The sequence below is a fragment of the Arvicola amphibius genome, chromosome 7 (genome assembly GCF_903992535.2).
Source record: "Arvicola amphibius chromosome 7, mArvAmp1.2, whole genome shotgun sequence".
NCBI classification, from domain to species: Eukaryota; Metazoa; Chordata; class Mammalia; order Rodentia; family Cricetidae; genus Arvicola; species Arvicola amphibius.
The window spans coordinates 121,608,187-121,630,994 of NC_052053.1; the positions used below are offsets into that span (position 1 = coordinate 121,608,187).

At 45.3% G+C, this 22,808-nt stretch overlaps 1 protein-coding gene across 2 annotated transcripts in view; it reads right to left on the reverse strand.

Moving 5' to 3' along the window:
• Akap6 (A-kinase anchoring protein 6) overlaps window positions 1-22,808 on the reverse strand; it is a 410,870-nt gene that overhangs the window by 193,666 nt on the left and 194,396 nt on the right. For both annotated transcript variants that reach the window (XM_038336827.1, XM_042055440.1), the window contains one exon: window positions 15,439-15,561. In XM_038336827.1, coding sequence (XP_038192755.1) covers window positions 15,439-15,561 — 123 coding nt within the window. The remainder of the gene's footprint in view (window positions 1-15,438; window positions 15,562-22,808) is intronic.

Sequence of the window (22,808 nt, forward strand, 5' to 3'; positions counted from 1 at the left end):
TAGGAGCGAGATAATCTGATAAGCTCGATGTTGTATAAAAGAACCATTTAATATAACTATTACCCAAATGGTACATTATTGCTTGATTTCAGGTGTGCCCACTAACCATTAATAATATCAAGCAAGGAATTCACAACAGGCCCCCGAGAAGGCAGCCCAGCGGGCACGTTAACGAAATTGTCAGTGAGACGCTAGGCTGCTAAACCATTCTTGAGGAAACCCTCTGGGTGTTGCCCCCACCGCTCCCTAAAGAAGGGTGCGGTTTCTCCTGTTCTTTTCTTTAGCCTGATAGCTGGACACTCCCCCATCCTTATGCTGTTAGCGTGTTTTCTCCAGAATGCCTACGGCATCTTTAGTCCCTCTGCCACACCTGCACCATGCCCTGACCGTGCAGAGAGTTCTCTAGAGACTGAGTTTGTGGCAAGGACATTGGCAAGGGCATGCTCCAGGATCCTATGTCACTGATAATGTGAAATGTCCCACAGATAGCGCGGCCTGGATCCAAAGGAACACCGATTCTTTTCCAGTGTCCTTAAAGCAGCGTGCAACTGAGTGAGAAGAGAGGAACTAGAGGAAAGGAAAACTCAGTGAGGGGCCGAGAGATGGCTCTGTAGGTGAAGGCACTTGGCAGCCAGCCTGGTACCTTCAGTGTGATCCCTAGGACCCATGCACTAGGAGAAAACTGACTCGTGCAAGTTTTCCTCTGGCTTACACACTCACACTCATATAAACACACAGGGAATTAATTAGTTAATTATAAATCAAGTGTCTAAACAAGCAAGATATTGATGAGGGTTAAGGTTCCTACCACCAAACCAGACAACTCGACCATGATCTCTAGTATAAGGACAGAACCAGCTCCTCAAAAATGTCCTCGGATCCCCACCACATTATATACACCCCTACCCACACGCATGTACACAAAATAAATCAATAAATAGGTCATTTTCCAAAACATTTTTTAAAAGAAGATTCAGTGATTGGATTATCAAAACGATTATCGTAAGTTAACCAATGGGCAGTGGCGTAATTACATCTGGCATGATCGGCTTGTATGAATCTGAATCGGAAATTCAGCTATGCCCATGACTACACCTCAGCCATGATCAGACATGATGAAGCAAACCACGCATGCCCGTGGAATGGAATAAGGAACTCACAATGGAGCACAGAAATGATTGTGTCTGAGGGATAACCTAGGACAGGAGACGGGGGAATGAGCACATTCAAAGGCTTAAATGTTCAACGTGGTTCCATCCTCCTAGCATCGTAGGGTAACAACAGACACTCAGCCACCCTGTGGGTACTGTCTGCATCTGCCAGGTCCACCAAGCACCATGAGTCTTGGTACATTTGTGAAGCCGCACAAGTAACCTAAAGAGGCACACAGTCTTTCTTGAGGGGATTTTACTTTTTTTTTTTTCTTAAGGCACGGGTTTATAGAATAGGTATATTTATGGAGAAACCCCTACCAGATTTACATATATATAAAATTAGCAGGTGCACAACACCAGTCTGCAGGCAGTTTATAGTCTAGTCCACTGGGTCATAGAGATAATGGCCTAGGATAGAATACATGTGTGGTTGGGATCTTATGTGTGATACAAAGTGATGGAGCTTTTTGCCTCAAGCAAAATCGAGCAATAATAGCCTTGTCCAACGAGATTTAAGTTTGCTTATTTAAATTAAAACCTACTACACCAACCAAGTATAAAAGACCAGAGCTAATAGGGACTGTGGGAGCCCATGAGACCCAGTCTCGGCAGGGCCTAAAGAGAGCTTATAAGGAATGAACTAACTGGCTTGCCTACAGGTCTAGAGATGCAGAAGCTCCATGTGGCTGGGGGAGGCTGCAGGCAGGGTAGGGAGCAATGGTGACCACACAGGAGCTGACCCCCAGGACCATGAAAGAGCATGAGGAATATGGCGGGGATGGCAGTGGCTGCTGCAGACCTACGAGCTAGGAAGAGCTTGCTCGCTGCCGCAGACTCGAGTTTTCCAAAGGACACACCGGAGGCAAGCTGGCCGTTCTAGGAAGCTGCAGCGGTGATACGGGCCAGATGTCTCTGTGTGCTCATAGTCTTTTTAATTGAAAAAAAGGTATGCTTTTGCTTCTAGATGAATAGAAGAAAGAAAATTGGAGCAAATCTTCTGTCTTTTCAAGTTTCTCTCCATGCGTGAGAGCAGCATGTGCCAGAATCCAGTTCTTTGGCTGTTCTGATGATAAATACCAGATTTTATTAGTCAGGAGTCTCCGAATCTGAAAGGCACGTTGAACTGATGAACTTACTCCTGCTGTCACTTGAAGAGACGGTGTGTGCACGCTGACGAGTAAGACACTTGGTGACACTTCTTCACACAAAGATTCTCACTCCCTCAGAAAGCGAGAGCATGCTTTGCACAAGGGCAAAGGGAAAATATGTATTTAGTTAGAAAAGCCACAGCTTGAAGTCACTTACTGTCTCTCTGCCCAGGACCTGCATTCTTAGGACTCTCAGAGGGCCCCTGGCAAGGAAGCAGGTTATAATCACTACGAGGAGCTCAGCAGCCTGCTCACTGCCCCACAAAGCCATCCACATAAGCTAGATGCACAGTTGCTCACAATATAAAATAAATTCTTCAAAATATGCTGGGAGTTGAGAATGAGAGTTCTTTCAGTAAATATTTCAGGTATCTCTTGAAATCTAGTAAGATATTATATTGCCATTCAAACGATGATGAGGCAATTCACACAAACGGCACAACCCCAAAAATGACTCAAAACTATAGTGATAAAACTATAGATGTTAATATGTAAACAACCTCATTGCAAAGACAAAGTCGGCTGCAAGACAACATAATGAATGCTATCGTTTGCGGACGGTGGGCTCAGGAGTGACCATGGTCAGATCTCATGAAGCAGGCTATATTTCCAGGGTTTTCCAAAGCATTAAGTGAAAACACTACCACCGTAGGGTTGCAAAACTCAGAGACAATGGAACATGTTAGAACTGGATGGCAATGACTAGGGAATTCAAAAATCCATATGGATGAGAGAGAGAGAGAGAGAGAGAGAGAGAGAGAGAGAGAGAGAGAGAGAGAGAGAGAGAGAGAGAGAGAGATTTGGTATGTTGTATGTTTTATATGTGTAGTATAGGTGTGTGCTGTATGTACATGAATGTTGAGAACACAGGCCCATGCACATTCTGTGGAGGACAACACATGAGATGTCTTACTCTCTAGTTCTTAATTAGACCTTGAGACAGGGTCTCTTGCTTGATCCAAAAGCTCATCCTTTAAGCTGGGCTGCCTGCCAAGTGAGCTTTGGGGATCTGTTCTCCAGCGCTGGAACTGCCATCATGTACAGCCAAGCCTGGCCTCTTACGTGGCTACCAAGTATTTGAACTCGGGTCCTCATGCTTGCCAATGAAACGGTCTTACCCACCGAGCCATCCCTCTAACTCCTCTTAGGAATGTTTAAACTCAATTTTCTCATGTTTCTCAATGTCCTAGGTCGTCGTGTGACAGGCACCCACCCCTTATTGTCAATACTCCACTTTCCCTAGAGACAAATGCCATGTCTCTGCTGTTTCTGTGCCACTGTCTACCAGTGGCTTGCCCACAGGGACACCCAAGACAAAAATGTTACTATTCGAGACAAAAGGAAGGGAAGCCAATGACCCTGTCTTCCTCCTGGGGGGTGTCCTCGGATGAATCATGTAGCCCTCGGGGCTTCCTTCCTTTATCTACAATCAAGGCGTTTGGACTCAATATTTTCCAGCCCTCGAATACTTTGATTTTTATCTTTTTTTTTCATCCAGGCAGTTTAGGGAAGGAAACAGGAGAAGTTTTATTTACTTTAAATTAGAGAATTTTCAAAGAGAGAAGAATCCCAAGCCATTCAACCACTCATCTACCCCGGGGTGGTTATGTCCCCAGACCATCCCTTCTATTTTTAGCCACCTCTGGGGAAGTCTCTTCTAACTTTTATCTTGAGCCCACATAGCTCTTCTCAGGAATCTAAATGCTCATCAGAGAGCAGTGTGAACCTCCCTGTTCCTCGGATTCTTTTGCCAAGTCCTCTCTCCAGCGTATTGGTTAGAAATCAGAAGTGACGCAAGAGCATACCGACAGGATCCACATGCCCCATCAATCACCGGGCCCAGCCAATTTCCGGCTCCATCCACGTGTCTCCACACTAACACCACCTTAGCTCCCAGCCCTCAGTGTTTCACTTGTGAGGTTGACTACGTGGGTCTCTGGCCTGTCCTCCCTCAAAGCTACACATTTGTATGTTAGCGGCAACACAGGCACGGCTGTCTCAAACTTAGAGATGTGACTTTGAGCAGAATGGCAAGTCACCACCCTGGCAGCGTGTTCAGAGCCCAGTGAGCACAGCGGGCATAGGACGGAGTTAGTCTGGAATCCCAGCAGACTGTGATAAGGAAGCCAACAGCATGGGATGTGCTAGTGTTAGCAGTGAGCAAGGCCTTCAGAACTGGATAGGTGTGTTCAAAGCCCAGCTCCTCCATCACTCTCTGTGTAATTCTGGGCAACCTCTGTCTATTTAGTTCCCTCATTTGTAAAAGGAATTTTAGTGCCTATTTCCTGGGTGGTTGTTAAGATTAAAATAAAAATTCCCTTGATACGCAGAGAATAGAGCCTAGCATATCACAATAGCACAGTAATTGTTACGATACAAAATGGTCTATCTTCAAAACAGCTAGATAGGGCCCACCTCTTCTTAAGTCCTTGGGCGGCGGGCTAGCCAGACTCAGGCCTTATCTGACTGCAGGTCTCGTCAGGTAAACTCTGAGAGTCTCCCACCCCCTAGTCTACTGGCTTCTATAGGATTCTGTTCTCACCATGCCTTTACCTGGTAAGAACTGTTTTATCAAAGTCCCATAATTCAATTCGGTGTCACCCTCGCCGGCAAGGCTTCCCTGATATCCACCCTCGACACTCGCTCTCCACTGGCACCCATCCGCAGTGCCTCTGCAAGCTTCAGCCTCCGTTCACCACACTCGGTTAAAATGATCCGTGTGTCTGTCTCCTCCTACCCGTGAGCTCCCTGAGAAAAAGAGCTGTGATTTCACCCACGTTTGAATGAAAGCGCCTAGCGCGCTGCACACAACTGCACACACACACACACACACACACACAACTAACCACGATTGAAAGGAGGGCGTGCCGTAAACCAGCATCCAACGGCCTGTAGCGTTCGGGGATATCAATGCAATCACTCCGCGCTCTAGAGTGGTTGATGAATGTCCCCAAATTTTACTCAGTGAACACCATGTAAATGAGCTGTCATGTTCCTTCGCTTACAAAATTACTTGCCAATTACACTCAGATGACCCAGCATAATTGCCATGTAAACTGTACCCTGGCTGGGGTAGCCTGAATCATCAATTTAACTTTACCCTCTCATCACATGGTACTCACCACGCAATTAAATAGATGGTCAGCCGCTACCTCAATGGTACACTTTCCCAGCAAAATGAAGTGGTTACCTCTGTCACCGCTTGACTGGTCACACAGCAACCTGTCACGTCCCTTCAGCCATGACATCAGGAGCTTCAGAAGAGAACTTTGTGCATTTAAGGAATAACTTCCAACTTTGTTTTTTTTTTCTTATTTAATCAAAACCATATGTTTAAAAATAGTCTTTGTTTTCCTTTAAAACAAACAGACAAAAAAGACAAAAAAAAAAAAATCCCCATTCCTCCTCAGGAGTCTTTACTCCCTTCATTTCATAAAAACAGCTCCAAGCCTTTGAAAGTGAATCTAGCTCCTCGAGCAACTTATAATTTATCTCAAAGAGTTGCTTTTGTGTGTGAATGTAGATGCAGCTCAGCGAGGTTGACAGTCTTTCCTGATAGACTGGCTAATAACTTCTGCAAGATGTAGATAGATGGGACAGATCCCGGATGCTGACGGTGACTCCCAGTGACGGGATTTTCATTTGCTTCTCCGGATGCTGCCTCCACACCTGACACAGGTAATCACATTGACTTCTCAGCATGGCGACATCAGGCCAAGCGCGTTCTCAAACAGAGGTTCTGTCTGAAGGGACTGTTTGACTTCCAGAACATACTGTTTGGAAGCCCTGATTGAAAAGGAGGTCAATGCTAGCCCAAATATCTCTCTACCCCCTGAGGTGGAATAATTGATGTGTGCCAGCCCTTGAGGATGTGGAGTCATCCGGGTGATGGATGGCTCTACGTATATTATTCGCACGTACATCTGCTAATACACAGGTCCCAGTGCAAACACCAGGACTTAAGAATATTATGTGGATTTAGGACAATCCCTGAAGGACTCCAGTTCCATTAAAAATTTGTTTTGGCAGCCTGGGGCAGATCTATTCCAACTCCCACACGCTTCATGCATTTGAAAGGGGGAACCAAACCACTTTAAAAATAAATTTAATAAATTTTGTAATGTCAAGTCATTAACATCCTGTCTAGTCATACCGTGTTCATCCTTTTAAACAGCAATATTAAAGCTACGGAATTTTTAACCCTTGAAGACATAGGTGATCACAGTTTGAAAACGTGTTCCATTGGTTGGCATTTGTACCCACAATGGCTCAAACATTGTTTTTACAAATGTTCAATCATTTCACCTAGCTGGCGCTTCTAGTGACTCAATGCATGATGAGCCTAGATGAGACCAAGCTGGCCCTGAGGTAGTGACAGCCATAAGAGAACAGTCAAGGGTGGGCAGGTGGGGAGAGTGGCGACTTCTTTAAGAATTTGCAAGCAATTCCTGCCATATATTTCTAAGTATTCAAGGAAGAAAAGCACAAGTCCCTGAAACAGAAAAGTCTTCCCCACCTACCGCTGCCCCACCTCGCCTTCACAACCATCATACGACAGATTTGGGATTTTTTTTTTCTGGCTAATATAATGATATGGAGTTTTTATTATTTACACCAGAGAAATTGCTTGAAGATTCAAAAATTCTACATAGTAAGATGCATACACTGAGAACTGTTTCTGAGGCCCATCAGGAAAGACCTAGGTAGGTACCCCAACTCTGGTGAGTTCCTTGTCCAGAATCAATGCTCTCTGCCCTGTACGTGGGCCTCCTAAAGCACGGCCTGTCTGGAAACTCTGCTTCACTGCCCAGTTTGCCTAAATAAGCAGTACTTGCTAAACACAGGGCAGCCCTGGCAATCTAGTTAAAAGCAGTTATTATGTCTAATTAAAAAAATAAGTTATAGATTAGTAAACTGGGCGCTAACAATTTTTGGAATAGCGAGAACTGTTGAGTATTAAGAACTAAGACAAACAAGTAGAAAACAAGTAGAAAAAAGGCACCGTTCTCATGCGCCTTACACTTCCCTTTTAGCTGAAAAGGCAGTGCACACATGTCTCTTCGACACATGGAATGAGTCAGTCATGTGAGCACAGGAATGTGGTTATGACTGTCACATGTCCAAAGTGAGCCTCCCACTCGGCTTAGTCCCCTTCCTCAGAGCAAGCAATAACAAACTGCCCACATGCTGTAAATTCCTGACGGACCGGCATCCCCACCCACCATAGCAAAGGACTGGAGGCTGGGAATTATTTCAAATGACACCAGAGAGGAGAACCAGCATTGCTTTCTCCCTGCTATGCACTCAGCTATGCTCTAAACTGGAAGGAGTTCAAGGGGGACGAGCAAATGGAACTTCAAAGCTCCTGTCAGGCCCCAGCCTTGCTCCTCAGGCTGAAGGGGTTGATAGGCAACTGAGCCAAACACACAGCTCTGGCTTTTGAAGTCCGGCTGACTGAGCCCCATTAGCTGAGCGCCACAACCCCAAGGCAGCTACTGGTCTTGTGAAGCGCCCCTTGCTCAGACCATCATCCCAGCGGAGAAAGGAGGCAAGAGAGGCTTGCTCAGACCATAGCTGGCCATCATCCCAGCGGAGAAAGGAGGCAGGAGAGGTGGGAAGCCAGAAAAAAAAAAAAAAAAAAAAAAAAAACCCAAAACTCTGTGATCTCTTAATTTCCAGCAGAGAAAAATGGAGCACAGGTAGACCCAGGAGGGCAAACAAAAGACAGTCAGAAGTGTTCAGGGAAAACTGTGGGTGGCGCACTGGTTTTTGTTGTGATGGAAATGAAATCAATTTGATCAGAAACAAAACATCAAGATCTAAGTAGAGATGACAAATAGGTGTATATAGTTTTGCCGATCATTCTTTTAACCAGACGCATTGCTAGTTAAGTCCAATTTGTGTTTATGAAGATTGGGGTAAAGACACAATAACGATGGCACGTCAAGAACAAATGGATTTTGGTGCTCCTCTGCCACCTTGTGGCAGCCAATTCAAATTGCAGGGACTAATACTAAATGGAACAAAAAAAAAAAAAAAACGGGTCAGAAGGTTTGCTTTGAAAGTCCACCTGTAAACGGGGACTCAGCCACCCCCCCCCCCCAAACATGGATCTGGCTCAGCCTATATTACATACAGTGAGAGTTGTTTCTAGAGGATGAGAGCTCTTTGATTACAGGGGGTCCCTGAGTTGCTGCTATTGGCCGGCTGGCAAAGGACAAGGAGATGCTCCACCAGGATCAGCCTGAATATCCATGGAGCATTATTTGAAAAAGAAAACAGAGATATGGCGGCAGCTTAAATGCTATCATGACAAGATTTAATTAAATAAACTGAGGCACGTCCTCCACATGACAAAACATTAAGGAACTGGGAGAAGGCACCCTGGATTTTCATATGCCGATGGAAACATGTCTGAGAAAACGAGTTAGTGAATAGAACGGACATCAGAAACTTTAAAATACACTTTACCTTACACTGAAGGGCTCAAAAAAGCACAGAACAAACTGCCTAGCCTGGTCAGTCGGGAGGGTGGAGGGTTTTGCTTTTCATTTTACCCTGCTTCATACTGTCTGGCTTTTCCACCGAGTACAATTTAATGTTTCTCTTTAAATAGACTCTGAGTGAGGGACGATGGCCGTGCTTTCCTCAGCCACGCTGATGGTGCCACACTACCTGGGTCACACACAGTTAGCTCTGCCTGGAGGCCCAGGTCACGCCCAGAGACAGCAGTTTCCAGTCCTTCGCTGTATGCACATCTTGCCTACACTATGTTGAGTGTAGGATACCACAGACTAGAGCAGGGCACTCAGATGCCCACTGGAATTTCTGACTGAATGTGAGCGAGCCTCAAAAGCAGCTGTTGGCTCAAATCTCTCATTTGCCCTTCGGTCTATTCCTGTTCTCTGTTCCTCCCTTCCCCCACCCCACTCACAATCCTCGCTGCTCGAATGTTCTCAATCTCCGCATTCGCCTACGGACCCTCTGATCTTAAACTCATTCCTGCCTGTCTAAGATAGGAGTTTCTACATGCCGGTCTTTCTGGGACAGGAATCCCTGTGTGATTTTTGTCAGGAGCAGGGACCCAGCACTGGTCTCCCAGGTCTGCCTAAGCATGGACACCAATTGTTGAAATGTCCCTGTTCCTTTAGGAGAGACTTCTTGATGGTTTCTCTAAAAAGAGTTTCCATCCACAACACAGACAAGGGGTTGATTCCTTTAATATTTAAAAAGCTCATGTCAATCTAGAAGTAACCAGGACCCAGCAGAAGAACGGGCTATGGTAATGAGCAGTCAGTCCCAAGGAAAAAATGCAAATAATCCCCCAAACATGAAGATGACACCAACTCCACCAAAAATGCCAGAAGTATAACAGGCATCCCCAACCAACTACCATGGGGACAAAGGTAAGCAGTGTGCCTACAAGCTTCAGCAGCAAGACTGAGGGGGTCATGTCCAGACACTGACCGCAAATGGCGTCATTGCCACCAAAGACGCTTCAGTAATAGATGAAAATGCTGACCGTGCATAGCCTGTTGGCCGGAAATTACCCATGTAAGGACACACCCATACTAAACAAGATTTTAATTTCTAAGCATTTGGCCCAGAAGCATCATTTGAGATAGAAAAGGCCTACACATAACCTAAAAGTCTAGCATAAAAGATTGGTTAAAATAAACCATAGCGTGCTCATACAGGAAAGGCGGACAAGCCATACACGGAGATAGAGTTGTATTATAGCTACTGCTTTTGACCTGTTGCTAATACAGACTGGGGACAAAGCAAAGCACACGTGTGCGTGGTTGTTTTTCAACAGTTGGAATGACTCTGAAATGACAGAGAGCAGGCGAGGGGAGCTGATATCCAGGAGAGACGCTGAGAGAGGGACTCTCTGTAGACTTTAACCATTGTACTGTCTGTCATTCACTTTATGAAGTTCCTGTCATATTTACACAAAAAGTCATGCTTTTGAAATATGATAGCGGCTAGTCTGTGCTAGAATATCAAATACTACAGTCAAGCCCATTTTCTGCCATGATCACTCCGTTAACCTCATTCAACTCGTTGAAGCCAGGCTGGCCTTTCCCCCACGGGATTTGTGTCTGATTCCTCTCTCTCTCCTATTCGGAAGCACAGCCAAACCTTCGGTGCCCCAGAGAAAAGTCTGGCCATTTAAAATGTCATTTAGTCTCCCTTCCTGCCCAGCACCAACCTGCAAGGCTCAAGCTGGGTCTCACCCATGCCAGCTGAGGTTAAGGTTTAACGGTAACCTCCCTCACCCTTCCTGTGAAATCCCAGGCTCTCGGCTCTTGTTTTAACCAGCAGGATGATATAAGCCCTTTGAGGACTACATCCATCCAATTATCTCTAGGAACACGATAAACCTTTTCGCTGAACTCCTTCATTTATCCTATAAAAATTTTACTGGCCAGGACTCTATCACATAACCCGGGGTTGCCTCTGTTCAACTGAAAGCCCCCAAGAGAAGCCAACTTCATGCGCCATACACCAGCACCTAAGCAATGGCCTGGCCCTCGTGGGCGCCTGATGTATAGGAGCTTGAATCTTGGCTCCACAGCCCTCATTTTGTTCACAGCTCCCAGGTATCAAATCGACTTAAGAATGTTTCTTCTCAAGGCGACTGTGGTGGTACTTGCTGCTATTCCAGTCCTCAGGAGACAGAGGCAGGAGGATGCAAGCTGGCGGCCAGCCTGATATCCTGGGCTACATGGTAAGACAGATCTTATAACAGATTTAAGATTCCCAGAGAGATAGACCCCATTCCTCCTACTGGGTTGCCTTGCCCAGCCTTAATACATGGGGAGGTGCTTAGTCTTACTGCAACTTGATATGCCATGTTTTGTGATGCCCATGGGAGGGAACAGAAACAGAGGAGGTGTGGATTCAGGGGGAGGTGTGGGAGGAGAGGAAGGAAGGGCAACTCTGGTCCAGACTTAAAAAAAAAAAAAAAAAAAAAAAAAAAAAAAAAAAAAAAAAACTCCCAGACAATATACAATATACACACTTAGTTTGTTTTCCTGGCACTGATGCCTACAATGTGGTCTCCTCATTTGGTGAATTCGGCTTCCATGACAAGGACTCTGGAGGTGAGAGTGGCCATCCCAGAAGCACATGGACATACCGAGGCCCTAGCCAGCATGGCCAACTCTGCTGCCTTACTCCTGACCGCTGTGCTCTAAAGACATACTTCCTTAAAGGAAAGCAATCCGGCTGCTTACTAAGCACACACGAGCAGAGCCACGTGCCCTGGCGTGTGAGCATTCGCCACGGTATTTTCATTTATTGGGCTTCTACCCAGACATACAAACTCTGAAAGACTGCAGAGCAAACAGCTTAAATGTTCATCAGGAGCTCCACGAGTCAAGTGTGGTGCATGCCAACCAAGAAAACAGAAAGAACGGCGGACAGAGACAGTGATGATATATCTATCAAGAGACAGGCTGGATCCCAGGTCGGGCTCACGCCCCAGCAGAGAGCACGCTGGTCGGTCTTATTCATGTGAGATTTGAGCAAGTCCAAACTAATTGGAGAGCGACCTAAAGTAAATCAGCAACTGCTTAGGGAGGAGTCTGGGGAGGGGCTGGGAGGAGGAATTACAAAATGGCATGAGAAAGGGTGGGCTGATGCATGGGTGGGGTGGGCTGACGCATGGGTAGGCTAATGCATGGGTGGGCTGATGCATGGGTGGGCTGACGTGGGCTGACGCATGGGTAGGCTAATGCATGGGCGGGGTGGGCTGACACATGGGTGGAGTGGGCTGACACATGGGTGGGCTGACGCATGGGTGGGGTGGGCTGACGCATGGGTGGGCTGACGCATGGGTGGGGTGGGCTGACGCATGGGTGGGCTGACGCATGGGTGGGGTGGGCTGACGCATGGGTAGGCTAATGCATGGGCGGGGTGGGCTGACACATGGGTGGGCTGACGCATGGGTGGGCTGATGCATGGGTGGGCTGATGCATGGGTGGGCTGATGCATGGGTGGGCTGATGCATGGGTGGGCTGATGTATAGGTGGGCTGATGCCTGCGCTCGCTACCATGATTTGGCTCGGTGTCTGTATCTTTCAGATTGTCAAAGTTCCTCAATTCTTATACTCTAAAATGTGCAATCCAGGGCAGGCCAAACACTTCAATAAAGCTGTTTTTGAAAGGCTAGGAAGGGGACAGAAGTGACAGAAAGACAGCGAAAAGGAAATCTGCCCAACGATACGTTTCCACGGCGCTACTTCTAAAACTGCTTCAGCGGAGGAGAATGGCCAGTGCTCATAACATACCACCCCCAAATGACATTTTCCTGAAAATGCCAGTTTCCAGAAAGATAGGAACTGTATTTTTGAAGAAGCAGCCAGGTTGCAAGCAGATGATTAATTCTCATGGAAAACCGCTGATGTACCATGACAATTTCTCACCGTTTCCCACAGCTAAAATAGAGTTCCCGTGTCTCTCTCTTAGGAAGGCTTTGTTAAACTTTAATTGATTTGTGTTGGGAAAAAAAAAACCTTGGCTACAATCTTGGAAAATAATTGAATCACGTATCAAGATACAAATGGACAACTGTTGTTTTGTTTTTTTTTTTTTACAGTAAATATTGGAAGATGCCAGCTATTCCAGCATATTACACCAGAGAAGAATGTCACTCTGGGGTCTCATGCTCATGTGGACTAAAGATTGAGTCCTAGAATCTAGAAAAATGCTTTAACGAGGGTTGTCTGATGACCTCTACCACCGAGTAACACCACAAAATGCACTTGCTTACTCATTGGGAAATAGGAATGGTTTGTGTCGAGTGAGCTAAGTAGGAAGCCCAGGTTCACTTGTATAGTTCTTACAGAAAGGCAGATTTTTGCCTCCTTTTAAGGCTAATAAAAGTATTAATTCTGTATAATGGCAGTGTAATAAGGTGCAGGTGACAGCTAGGACAGAAGGACAATGTGGGCAGGGAGAAACCAAGTCTTTCCTAGGGTCAGTGGCTTGGGGAATGGTCCAGTGGCTCTCAGGGACTCCTGGAACTTTCCACAGCAAACCATGGGAAGGAGGCTGAAGTAGCGACCACACATGACATCATCACATAAATTCGGAACATCAGAAGTAAGGTCTGACTGACTTCCCATTCAGTGGACTGGCCTATAAACCAGAATTTCTCAGCAAACTGTTCCAATATCAGCCAGAATGATCACAAAGAGAAAGAAGAAAAAAACACCCCCAAAAGGTATTAACCCTCTGACAGAAACAGATCACTTTACAAGAGCGATATCTCAAGAAGGAGCCTTTGGTGGTCCACACCAAGTGGGTAATGACCCCTGTGTTGGGATAAGAACATTCAGTAGAGGCTGGTGTGGATGGCTGGGCTTCACTGTAGGCACCTCTAAGAAGGTCTGCAATTGTTAAGGTTGCATAGAGTAAGGCAGTAAACAGAGGTGGCAATTTAAATTGAATGAGAATATTCAAAAATTACTTCTTCCATTAGATACATGAAGTTAGTAGCACCTGCATAAGTCAGAACAATACAAATTATTTGCTCATGAAGCTTTGGCTAGAACGAGGTGAGGCCAGCACAAGGATGTCAAGGAAGAATTTCTGCCCTCGAACTGAGACGGGAATACGCATTGGTGACAAAGGGCACATCGCTTGGAGAGGACAGGGCCCTGGGCTTGCACGCTGCACCTGGCTTTCCATAAGCAAGCCACAGTCAAGGCACCCTTATGCCCTTGTGCCCTCTGAAACCTCAAAAGCTGAATGTGTGTTTTCCATAAAATATTAAATCAAGAAAATTAAGACAGCACACTTGATGTGAAATAAAGTTCATATAGTCCTGTTTAAACACAGATTAGAATTTCTGTCAGAACAATGCCAGTGAAAAGTTGACATTCTAATTAATATAATTTACATCATAAAGCACTGAATATCTTTATCTTGCGATTATGAAATGCCCTCTAAAAGATGGAAACTGAATTCTACAGGGAACTGAATGCTAAGGGCAGCATATAAAAACCCCTAGACAAGAGAGCCACAAAGGGCCACTGGCGTTTCTCCACACCACCAGGCCATCCGTGATCACCCACAAGCCTATCTGCATGCAGCAACTGGATCCTGCAGCCGCTTTCCTTGCAGTGACATCAAGCATGCTGCCAAACACAACACTAAGAGAACTAAAATTCTTCCTTTCTTGTCCCCCCCCCGCTTCTCCAGTCTCTCCTATGAGCCGCCGTCCATGGGACGCGACATGATGCTGACTTAATCCACATTCCAAGCATGTAAAGGGGGCAGAAATCAGTCCCACAGTTGGGTACCCAAGGCTTCGTGCTCATTGCCTTTGTCAATTTTATTCTGTCAGTGAAAGGAATAAAGATGAGATCCTTAAAGCCTGAGTTTTCGCTTCCTATGACAACGCGCTTCTTCGCCACGCTTTATCACGCTCCGCTATGTGGTTCCCACCCCTTCATAATTGATATCGGTCATTTAAAGCATTTGGTACAAACCTCCCGAGGTTCATCAACTGTACCCTGGTCTATAATTCCTGCTTTGAGCAGAACCAATGCGCAGCCATCCATCCAAATGTTTTTCATGGCTACTCCCTGGTTTTCCCTAAGCACGGGGCCCAGTGTAATGACAGTTGTATTAATTATCTGATGAAAAATCCACCTAGCAGCGGAATTGATGGAGATCATCATTTTAAATATTTTATTAAAATAGCCAAGTGTAGAACAGATTAAATAGACCTTCTTGATAATGAGAGGCTCATTAATTTTACAAGAATTCTAGAACGCTTCAGAATGGTCATCCAATTTTTCTCTTTTGTTCATTTGTTTCTTTCAAGAAGAGAGAAATCTTCAATTGTCAATTAGGAGAACACAGGTCTAATAAGATTTTCTAAGCTATTTTAAAACAGGGGCCTTTCTGGAAAGAGCTTTGAAACATCGATTTGAAATATGGAGGCCTTGGGTGTCATCTTGCTGCTTGAAAGGCTGGAAAGCGTTCAGTTTAACCCCACTGAAGCTTGGCCTTGTTAGCTTATAAAGACTTCTGGTAACTACAGCGGCTACTGGACCTAAACAAACCAGCATCACATCCACGTCCTTTACAGAAGCGGCAATACACAACACCATCCTGCCTACCAAGTGCGTCTCCAGGTACAGCCGAAGGCTATCCGTCTCTGCCTTAGGAGGAGTCCAGTTCTCTGTGGTCCCCATGGCTTCATGTAGCCACTGGATGAATTCCTCCAGCTTGTTCACAAAGCCCTGTGAGAGGAGAGAGACAGGAGGGACACAAAAGGAAAATTAGTTGATGGTCTTTAAAGTCAGTCTTAAAAATTCGTAACTTTGCCCCCACGGTATGGTGGCGCCTCGTAATGCTCTTCTTTGGTGAGGGCGTTTCCACGGCTGGTGGCCCGAAATCTTTCTAAATAGGAAACAAAAGCTCCTCCGGATGTTTACCTAGGAACGCTTTCCTAGAGAACATTAGATCGCGGGGTGTACTGCATAAGTGACCTCGAAATATCTCTAACGTGTGACAAGCATCTCCCTGACCACTTCCAAATCTCACCCTGGCTTGGGGTGTAAAGAAGGTTGTGTCCATTCAGAGTGCATGGAACTGAGTTACTATAACTGAACCAGGAAGTGTATTTTAAATTTAAGCAGTATCTAAAGATACCCGATGAGTCCCGTCAACAATCCACGTATCTGTGGCTGAGCCTGGGTACTGGAGAGACGGGCAGGACGGAAAGAGACAACACAACAGAACAAATGCAGACATCTGACTGGCTGAGAATGTCTGGACGGAAAGAAATATCCTTGCCCAGGAAGCACAAATCACAATAATCTTGCGATTTTTCATATAGTGGTTATAAAATTTTATTGACCATTTAAAAGAACACATCTGTAGAGACAGAAAATATTTTTGAAAAAGTGAAAATCCTGCTACAAACGGAGCCTGGCGTGAGCTTTCCATGTGTGGGTCGACAGCACCACCTGGTGGGCACATGGAGCAAGAGCAGGCTTCTATGTCCTTTCCCCTCGCTGTTCCCTATGACGCTAAATCCTTTTTTTAAATCTTTGACTAATTATGATCGATACCTTAATGCCTTCCTGAGGATATTCTAACACAAAGGGATGACTGAACGTAGAAATTCATTTTCTTTGTCATGCTTCTCAGAAGTTTAATTTTATTACTTAGTATATTCTAGACTTTAATTCTTTAAGACTGATAACGCTTAGTTTGAACAATTTGTCTCTAGTAGATCATTAGAATAAAGGAAAATGGGATAGAACGTTAGAACACAGAAAAACAGATAAATAAAGCCCAGAGAAACATTTCTGTTACGAAGGGAAGAGATGTCACAGAGGCCCAGAGACTCTCACTACAGAGGGTCAGTCCCGTCTTGAGTGATACGCCCATGTGTTGCCAGGCTCTCTGGCTACCCCACGCTTCCCTCCCAGGCTCTCAATACTTTACAAATTCTCAGCACTATTGTGCACGTTATTTCTGTGAGCACAGTGGAGTCCGGTGGAACTCAAATCATCACACAGTACTATCACAATGAATTTTGTGGAAAATTGAGACCCTTTGGTGAGTACATAAACTTAAAGAAGCCTTATCTCTTGCCTATAGGACAGTGCTGATGACCGACAACTGGGGTGGAAATCATAGCTTAGTCTGCCCATCCACCACCACTTATTGCTAAGTTTGATTTAAGTTATTGTATATAAATTGGGTTGTGGACAAAGTCAGAAAGCAAAGGATTTGGAAATAGCTAGGTGAATCCAAAAGACAAATAGTTAAGTATGTTATTTTAAATATAATCAATACTAAATGATGAATTATCTTCCAGAAAAAGCACATAAGAATGTCCAGGCTCCTCATCATAGTAACTGGCCATAGTCAAAGAGTTTTAAACCACGTGTGTTAGATTTCCTCGCAGAGCCATGCGTGCATGGCTCACTGAGATTTCTGGACGCAGGTTAGCAAATGCAGGGGCCTGGGGAATCTTCCTTGATAGTGTCTTTCTGTGTGTAGCCCAGCTAGCCAGCCAAACAGGGCTGACATCAAAGATCAGGGTCTTTTCCCTGCTTGCAGCCCGTCCCCGCCAATTTTCATCTGCTGCACATTCTGCTACCCCTCCCCTGGCAATGCCAAGTTTCATTCACCGAGATAGAAGCACAAGTCTCGGAGCTCCCGTTCATAACAAAAGCTAGGCTGTGCTTTCTGTTAGGCAAACCATGGCTCTCTACCCGCTGCTGTTTCTGTGCGTGGCTCTAAGACTGCATAATGGAAACCCGGTTTCACCGGAATCTGCTCGGCTCTCAGTATATTTATCTCCTGTACCATCTTCTCCCACTGTTTCAGAACCTCTGTGGGTTATCAGGGGGCTCTGAGCATGAGGGTAACACGTGTAATCCCCATCACCGGATATGATGTCTCTTATACCACGAATGTTCCACTCACAGACACATTCACAATTAGACACATGCACAGCCAATGCTGGCTTTCAGGGGATCTGCTGGCATCTGAGGTGTGAATGAAGGAAAATGAGGCCAACATGAATAACATGTTGAAATGGGGGAAATCTAGAAATGCTTTTTTTTTATTTTGAAGTATGGATCAAATGATAGTACAGCAAAGAGTGATCATTTAATTTATTCACTTAAATATTTACTAAAACCCTACTATGTACCAAGCATACTGTTAGACAAAAATGAGCACAAAAGGATGAATATCATTGTAGGAAAAATACCAGCAGAACGCTGGGCGTGGTGGCGCATATCTTTAATAGCTGCACTCAGGAGGCAGAGGCAGGTGGATCTCTGAGTTTGAGGACAGCCTGGTCTACAGAGGAAGTTCCAGGGCAGCCAGGACTATGCAGAGAAGTCCTGTCTTGTAAAACAAAAACGAACAAACAAACAAAATGCGAGAAGAATAGAAAGCATGTCTAAACTCTGATATATGGTCATGTGAGGGAAAAAAATACATTTGTAATAAGTAGTCTGTCATGCACAGAACTCTTGTGTGAACCTAGACTTGTTCCTTCTTGTGTTTGGTGCCGCCATATGTGGGTGTGTTTCTCTGGTGTTCTGAGAGCAGACTTACATGGGAGGCAAAGCTCACTCTAAAAGCCAGGTGTTATCCTGCCCAGCCAGTGCTGCTCTGCTCTGTGTGGAGAGCACCATTTATTCATGTTTGGCTCACGGCCGCCATAGCTGAATCATTGTGGTCCTCCAGGTTCAAACTTCAACCAACACCTCGGTCATTCCCAGCCCCGTCTTCCTGATCAGTGCTTGGTGTCCCTTCTGCCAGGCATCTAGACACACGTGGAGCGTGACTAAGCCCCAACTGCTGGTGGCCCAGCTCTTCTCTTATCTCAGCTGCTGCCATCCACCCTGATCTCTTGCCACACTCACACCTGACACAGTCGGAGACATCTTAACTGGGGCCAAGACAGGATTCAGAACCCGGAAGAAAACTTGGCAGCTGAGACAGAAGGAAACAGCACTGTGATCGGCCCTAAGGTCACTGGTCAGTAGGACACCTCCGCCCTCAATTATTTGTCTTGAAAGTTCTGTAGTGAGGTGTTCTTTTGCTTTGTTTGGTTTTCACTGAACTTACTTTAAAATTTTCTAAAGCATCTATTTATTTCTTTAATGACTAAAAAAATAAAATGGAATCTCACACTTACCAGTTTGTGTAATAATGGTAATAATAACAACAATAATGAAAATAATAATAAAATGTTTGCTAGAGTCCTAACATCAAACATTTGAAGATGGCAATGACAGAAGACATTTACAGGCTGTGGTACTCATTATTCCTTGTGTTTTCCTTTGTACCCCCCCCCCCATAGCCAGCTTCTTCTCATTAATATAAACTGTCAGGTTGACCCCTCCCCCACCGACAAAGGCACCTGAGTACCCACAGTACAGAGGATGATTTTCCGAGTACCAGATAAGAGGCCAGGACACATCCATTCACTGGGAGAGAAGACACAGCCCTGACTTAGAGAATCATAGGCATAAGAATTTTATTTTTGTTTGTTTTAAGTTTCTATTACTTTTCAATCGAAACTGAAAGCCATTTCCCTAAAGGGCAGGGAACTCACACAGCAGGAAGCTGAGGCTGTGCTGTCAACACAACTCTGGGAGAAGGTCACTTAATCGACAAGGAAAATATGAGTCAGAAGAGGAGAGATTTGCCCAGTGCCAGGGGCGAGATTTGAACCTAGATCCTACTCTGAAGTCTGTGCCTCCCAGGGTTCCACACTGTGCAAAGGAGGGGTGCTTCCAGAGACACACGGTAACCAGCTGATGAGCACCCCCAACCCCACAGCCCACACTAAGGTAAGCTCTCTGGCTCCTTGGTCCCTTCCCCATCACATTCATTATTTCTGTCCCCGCTTTTGAAAGGAGCTCAACAAGAAAGATCCTTACAGAGTTCACTCCTAACGTACCATGGGAAAAGTTAAAGGGAGCTAAATGTTTGAGCAAGACGTCACTACCTGTGTCTTGCTACAGATGAATGACTCAGTTTACCCACTGGGGACACGGCTATTAGATGGCAGTTAGCCCATTCCTGGATAGCCGGTTTCCCTATGGTGTTTGCCACTGGGATGTGTACTACAGGCACCTGAATTCTATCTCCTAGTAGAGAACTCAGACCCAGGCTAGACCAAACCAGCTGCCTTCGGACGGGGCCACACTGAAGAGCCTTCGAAGCGTGAACTACTTAACTGTTTGGAGGAGAAAAAATGGCAACTTTTGTTGGTGAGGATTTTAAATCGTTAAAGCCTAACGGTCACTTTCTCAGTATTCCACAGTTAAGGGCTCGGTGAATCCATCCAGATAATTCTAGCTGAAATAATAAGCATCCCTCACTATGAGCTAGGACCTGCTGTAAGCATCTTCTATAAAATAAACCACTTAGGCCCTGGAATGACCACACGAGCTAGTGACTGCTGTCACCCTCAATATGCAGATGAGAAGAGTGAGAGCGGAAGGCAAGGACAACTGTCCGATGCCATGGAGCCAGAAGGTGATGTACTCGGTACCCAAGTACAGAGTCTCACTGGTACCATGTTATAGCACGAAAGGTGGGCTGATGTACTGGCAGCCTTTCTTCCCAAAAACTGTAGGTTGAAAATAAAGATTATGTAGGGGAAGCAGAGATGGTATATTATAAGAGAGAGAGAGTCAGAGAAGGAGTAAAGAGGGACAGAAAAGAGATGGAGGGGGAGGAAGGATGCTTATCATGAGCCAGTGTGTACACTAAGGAACAGTGGTGGAGCCAGATGGAAGAGAATCTCGTTCTAGTAGTTACTACATGAGTTACTTCCCGTCTCTGAACTTCAGTGTATTTTTCAGGTGGTGGCACACGCCTTTAATTCTAGAACTTGGGAGGCAGAGGCAGCTGAATCTCTGAGTTTGAGGCCAGCCTGGACTACAAAGTGAGTTCCAGGACAGGCTCCAAAAAGCTACACAGAGAAATCCTGTCTCCAAAAAAAATTGAGATTACTTGGTAATTATCAGAGAAAATGCATTAAAGCTGTTCGCCCATCAATGGGATATCTTTCTCATCCCCCACTGCCACCACCAACGCTCAGGAGATATTGCAGGGCTGAAAGAATGAGCAGAATGATGGAGGGGGGGTGAAACACAAACTTGTGGGCTTTAAGTGTCACTCTCAAAAACTCACAGCAGCTATGGCACTAGATAGTCCCTGGAACATAATGACTCTCCAGCTAAGGCAAGTGGTAAGCTCCAAGCTGAAGGAGAGACACTGTCTCAAAAATTAAGATGGGAGTACTCAATGCAGACACCTGACGTGACCTCTGCTCTCTACATGGACATGCACACTAATTTACCCATTTCTACATGCAAACATATGGAACACACACAAGCGTGCATGCACGCGCGTGCGCACACACGCACACACGCGCGCACACACACACACACACACACGATTGCTCAGTCAGTGTACAGAACTGTGCTAGGCATTGCTGAGAAGACGGGCGAGAGATGTCCCCACACAGCCACAGCTGTGTCAGCAACTGCTCTGGGCACTCAGGGAGACAGCCACGGTACTGCTTCCAACATCAGCGAGCCATGGGATAGAGTGCCGGGAAACCTGCAGGTTGGTGAGGATGTCACCAACAAATGTTTCTATTAATAGCCAAACATGTCATAATAAAATCTAACAATTTTGGGGGGTAGGGAAAAGGCCATATTCCTGGGAACAAATCTTTAGCAGTGGGGCCACCAACAAGTAACAGCTAAGGGATATCACAGTCTCTGCACAGTGCAGCTTTATTCAGGTTCTGAAGCCAGCAAATTAGGAATCCACTAGAAACAAGATTATGTGCTGAGATTCCTCCAGTATGTAGATTCACACATTTCCAAGCATAATTCTTATACAAAATTCTTATCTGAAATGTCTAATTTAGGTTTTTGTATGATCACACTCAAACGCAGCTCATCTCTTCCCAACCATGTATCTGCTTGATTCCCTGTCAGCAGATCCAGAGGCCCAAGGTAAAGTCCTGGGGATGCAAAGCAGTTCTCTCAGGACTCTGCCGCTTCACTGTCTGCCCCTGCCTGTTCACAAAGCCCAGAACAGGAGAGAAGACGGGAAACACTGGAGAGAGATGTGTTGTCAGCCATTGGCAGCCTGATGCTTTGCGAAGCCTTCCTAGGGGTCAAGTGAGTGGCTTTAGAATAGAAAAGCTTCCAGGGCAACTGTTGCAGAAGGAAAGGGCAAAACCATCAGATGAAAACAAACAGAAATGTCACAAAGTAGCGCTTTATATACCTGGAACTAACCAGATAGAGAAGTTCCATTCTGAGCTCAGCAGTCTACAGCAGGGAAGCCTAGCTGAAATCTGCAGAGCTGCCTGTTCTATAAGCAGCGATCTCACAGGGAAGAGCCCAGGTGGACAGCTGCCTTACAGTGGGGAAGGATTCCTTTAAAGAATTGCAGACTTTGACCTCATTGCTTCCTATCTGTTATATAAAGAAATTATCAAAGGTTCTAGGAACGTAAGAAGGCTGGAATGCATAGCACGAAGGTCTAATTTAAAACGCTTTAAAATACTTCAGAACAAACAGCAAATGGTAATAAACTATTGATAATTAATATATATTAACTGAGCACTTGTTCGTCAAGCCTTATTTTAATCCTCACAAGAATCCTAGAAGATAACCCATACACAGCTTCATAAGGAGGAAGCTGAGGCATGGATGGACTCGAACACTTAACAGCTGTGGGACGTGGAGCTGGGCATGTTCCCAAGTAACTTCGCCATGACCCAAGATTTGCAGACTCCCTCTAAGTAGGACTCTACTTTGAGCACCCCCAAACCTACATGGAAACTCGAACAGCTTAGTTGATCTTTATTTGCCTCTAAGCACAAAATATCTGAATTTACAATAATACTTTAATTTACAAAATATTTGAATTTACAGTATTAACCATTTTAAATGTTTTCTCCAAAGATTTGTTTTTA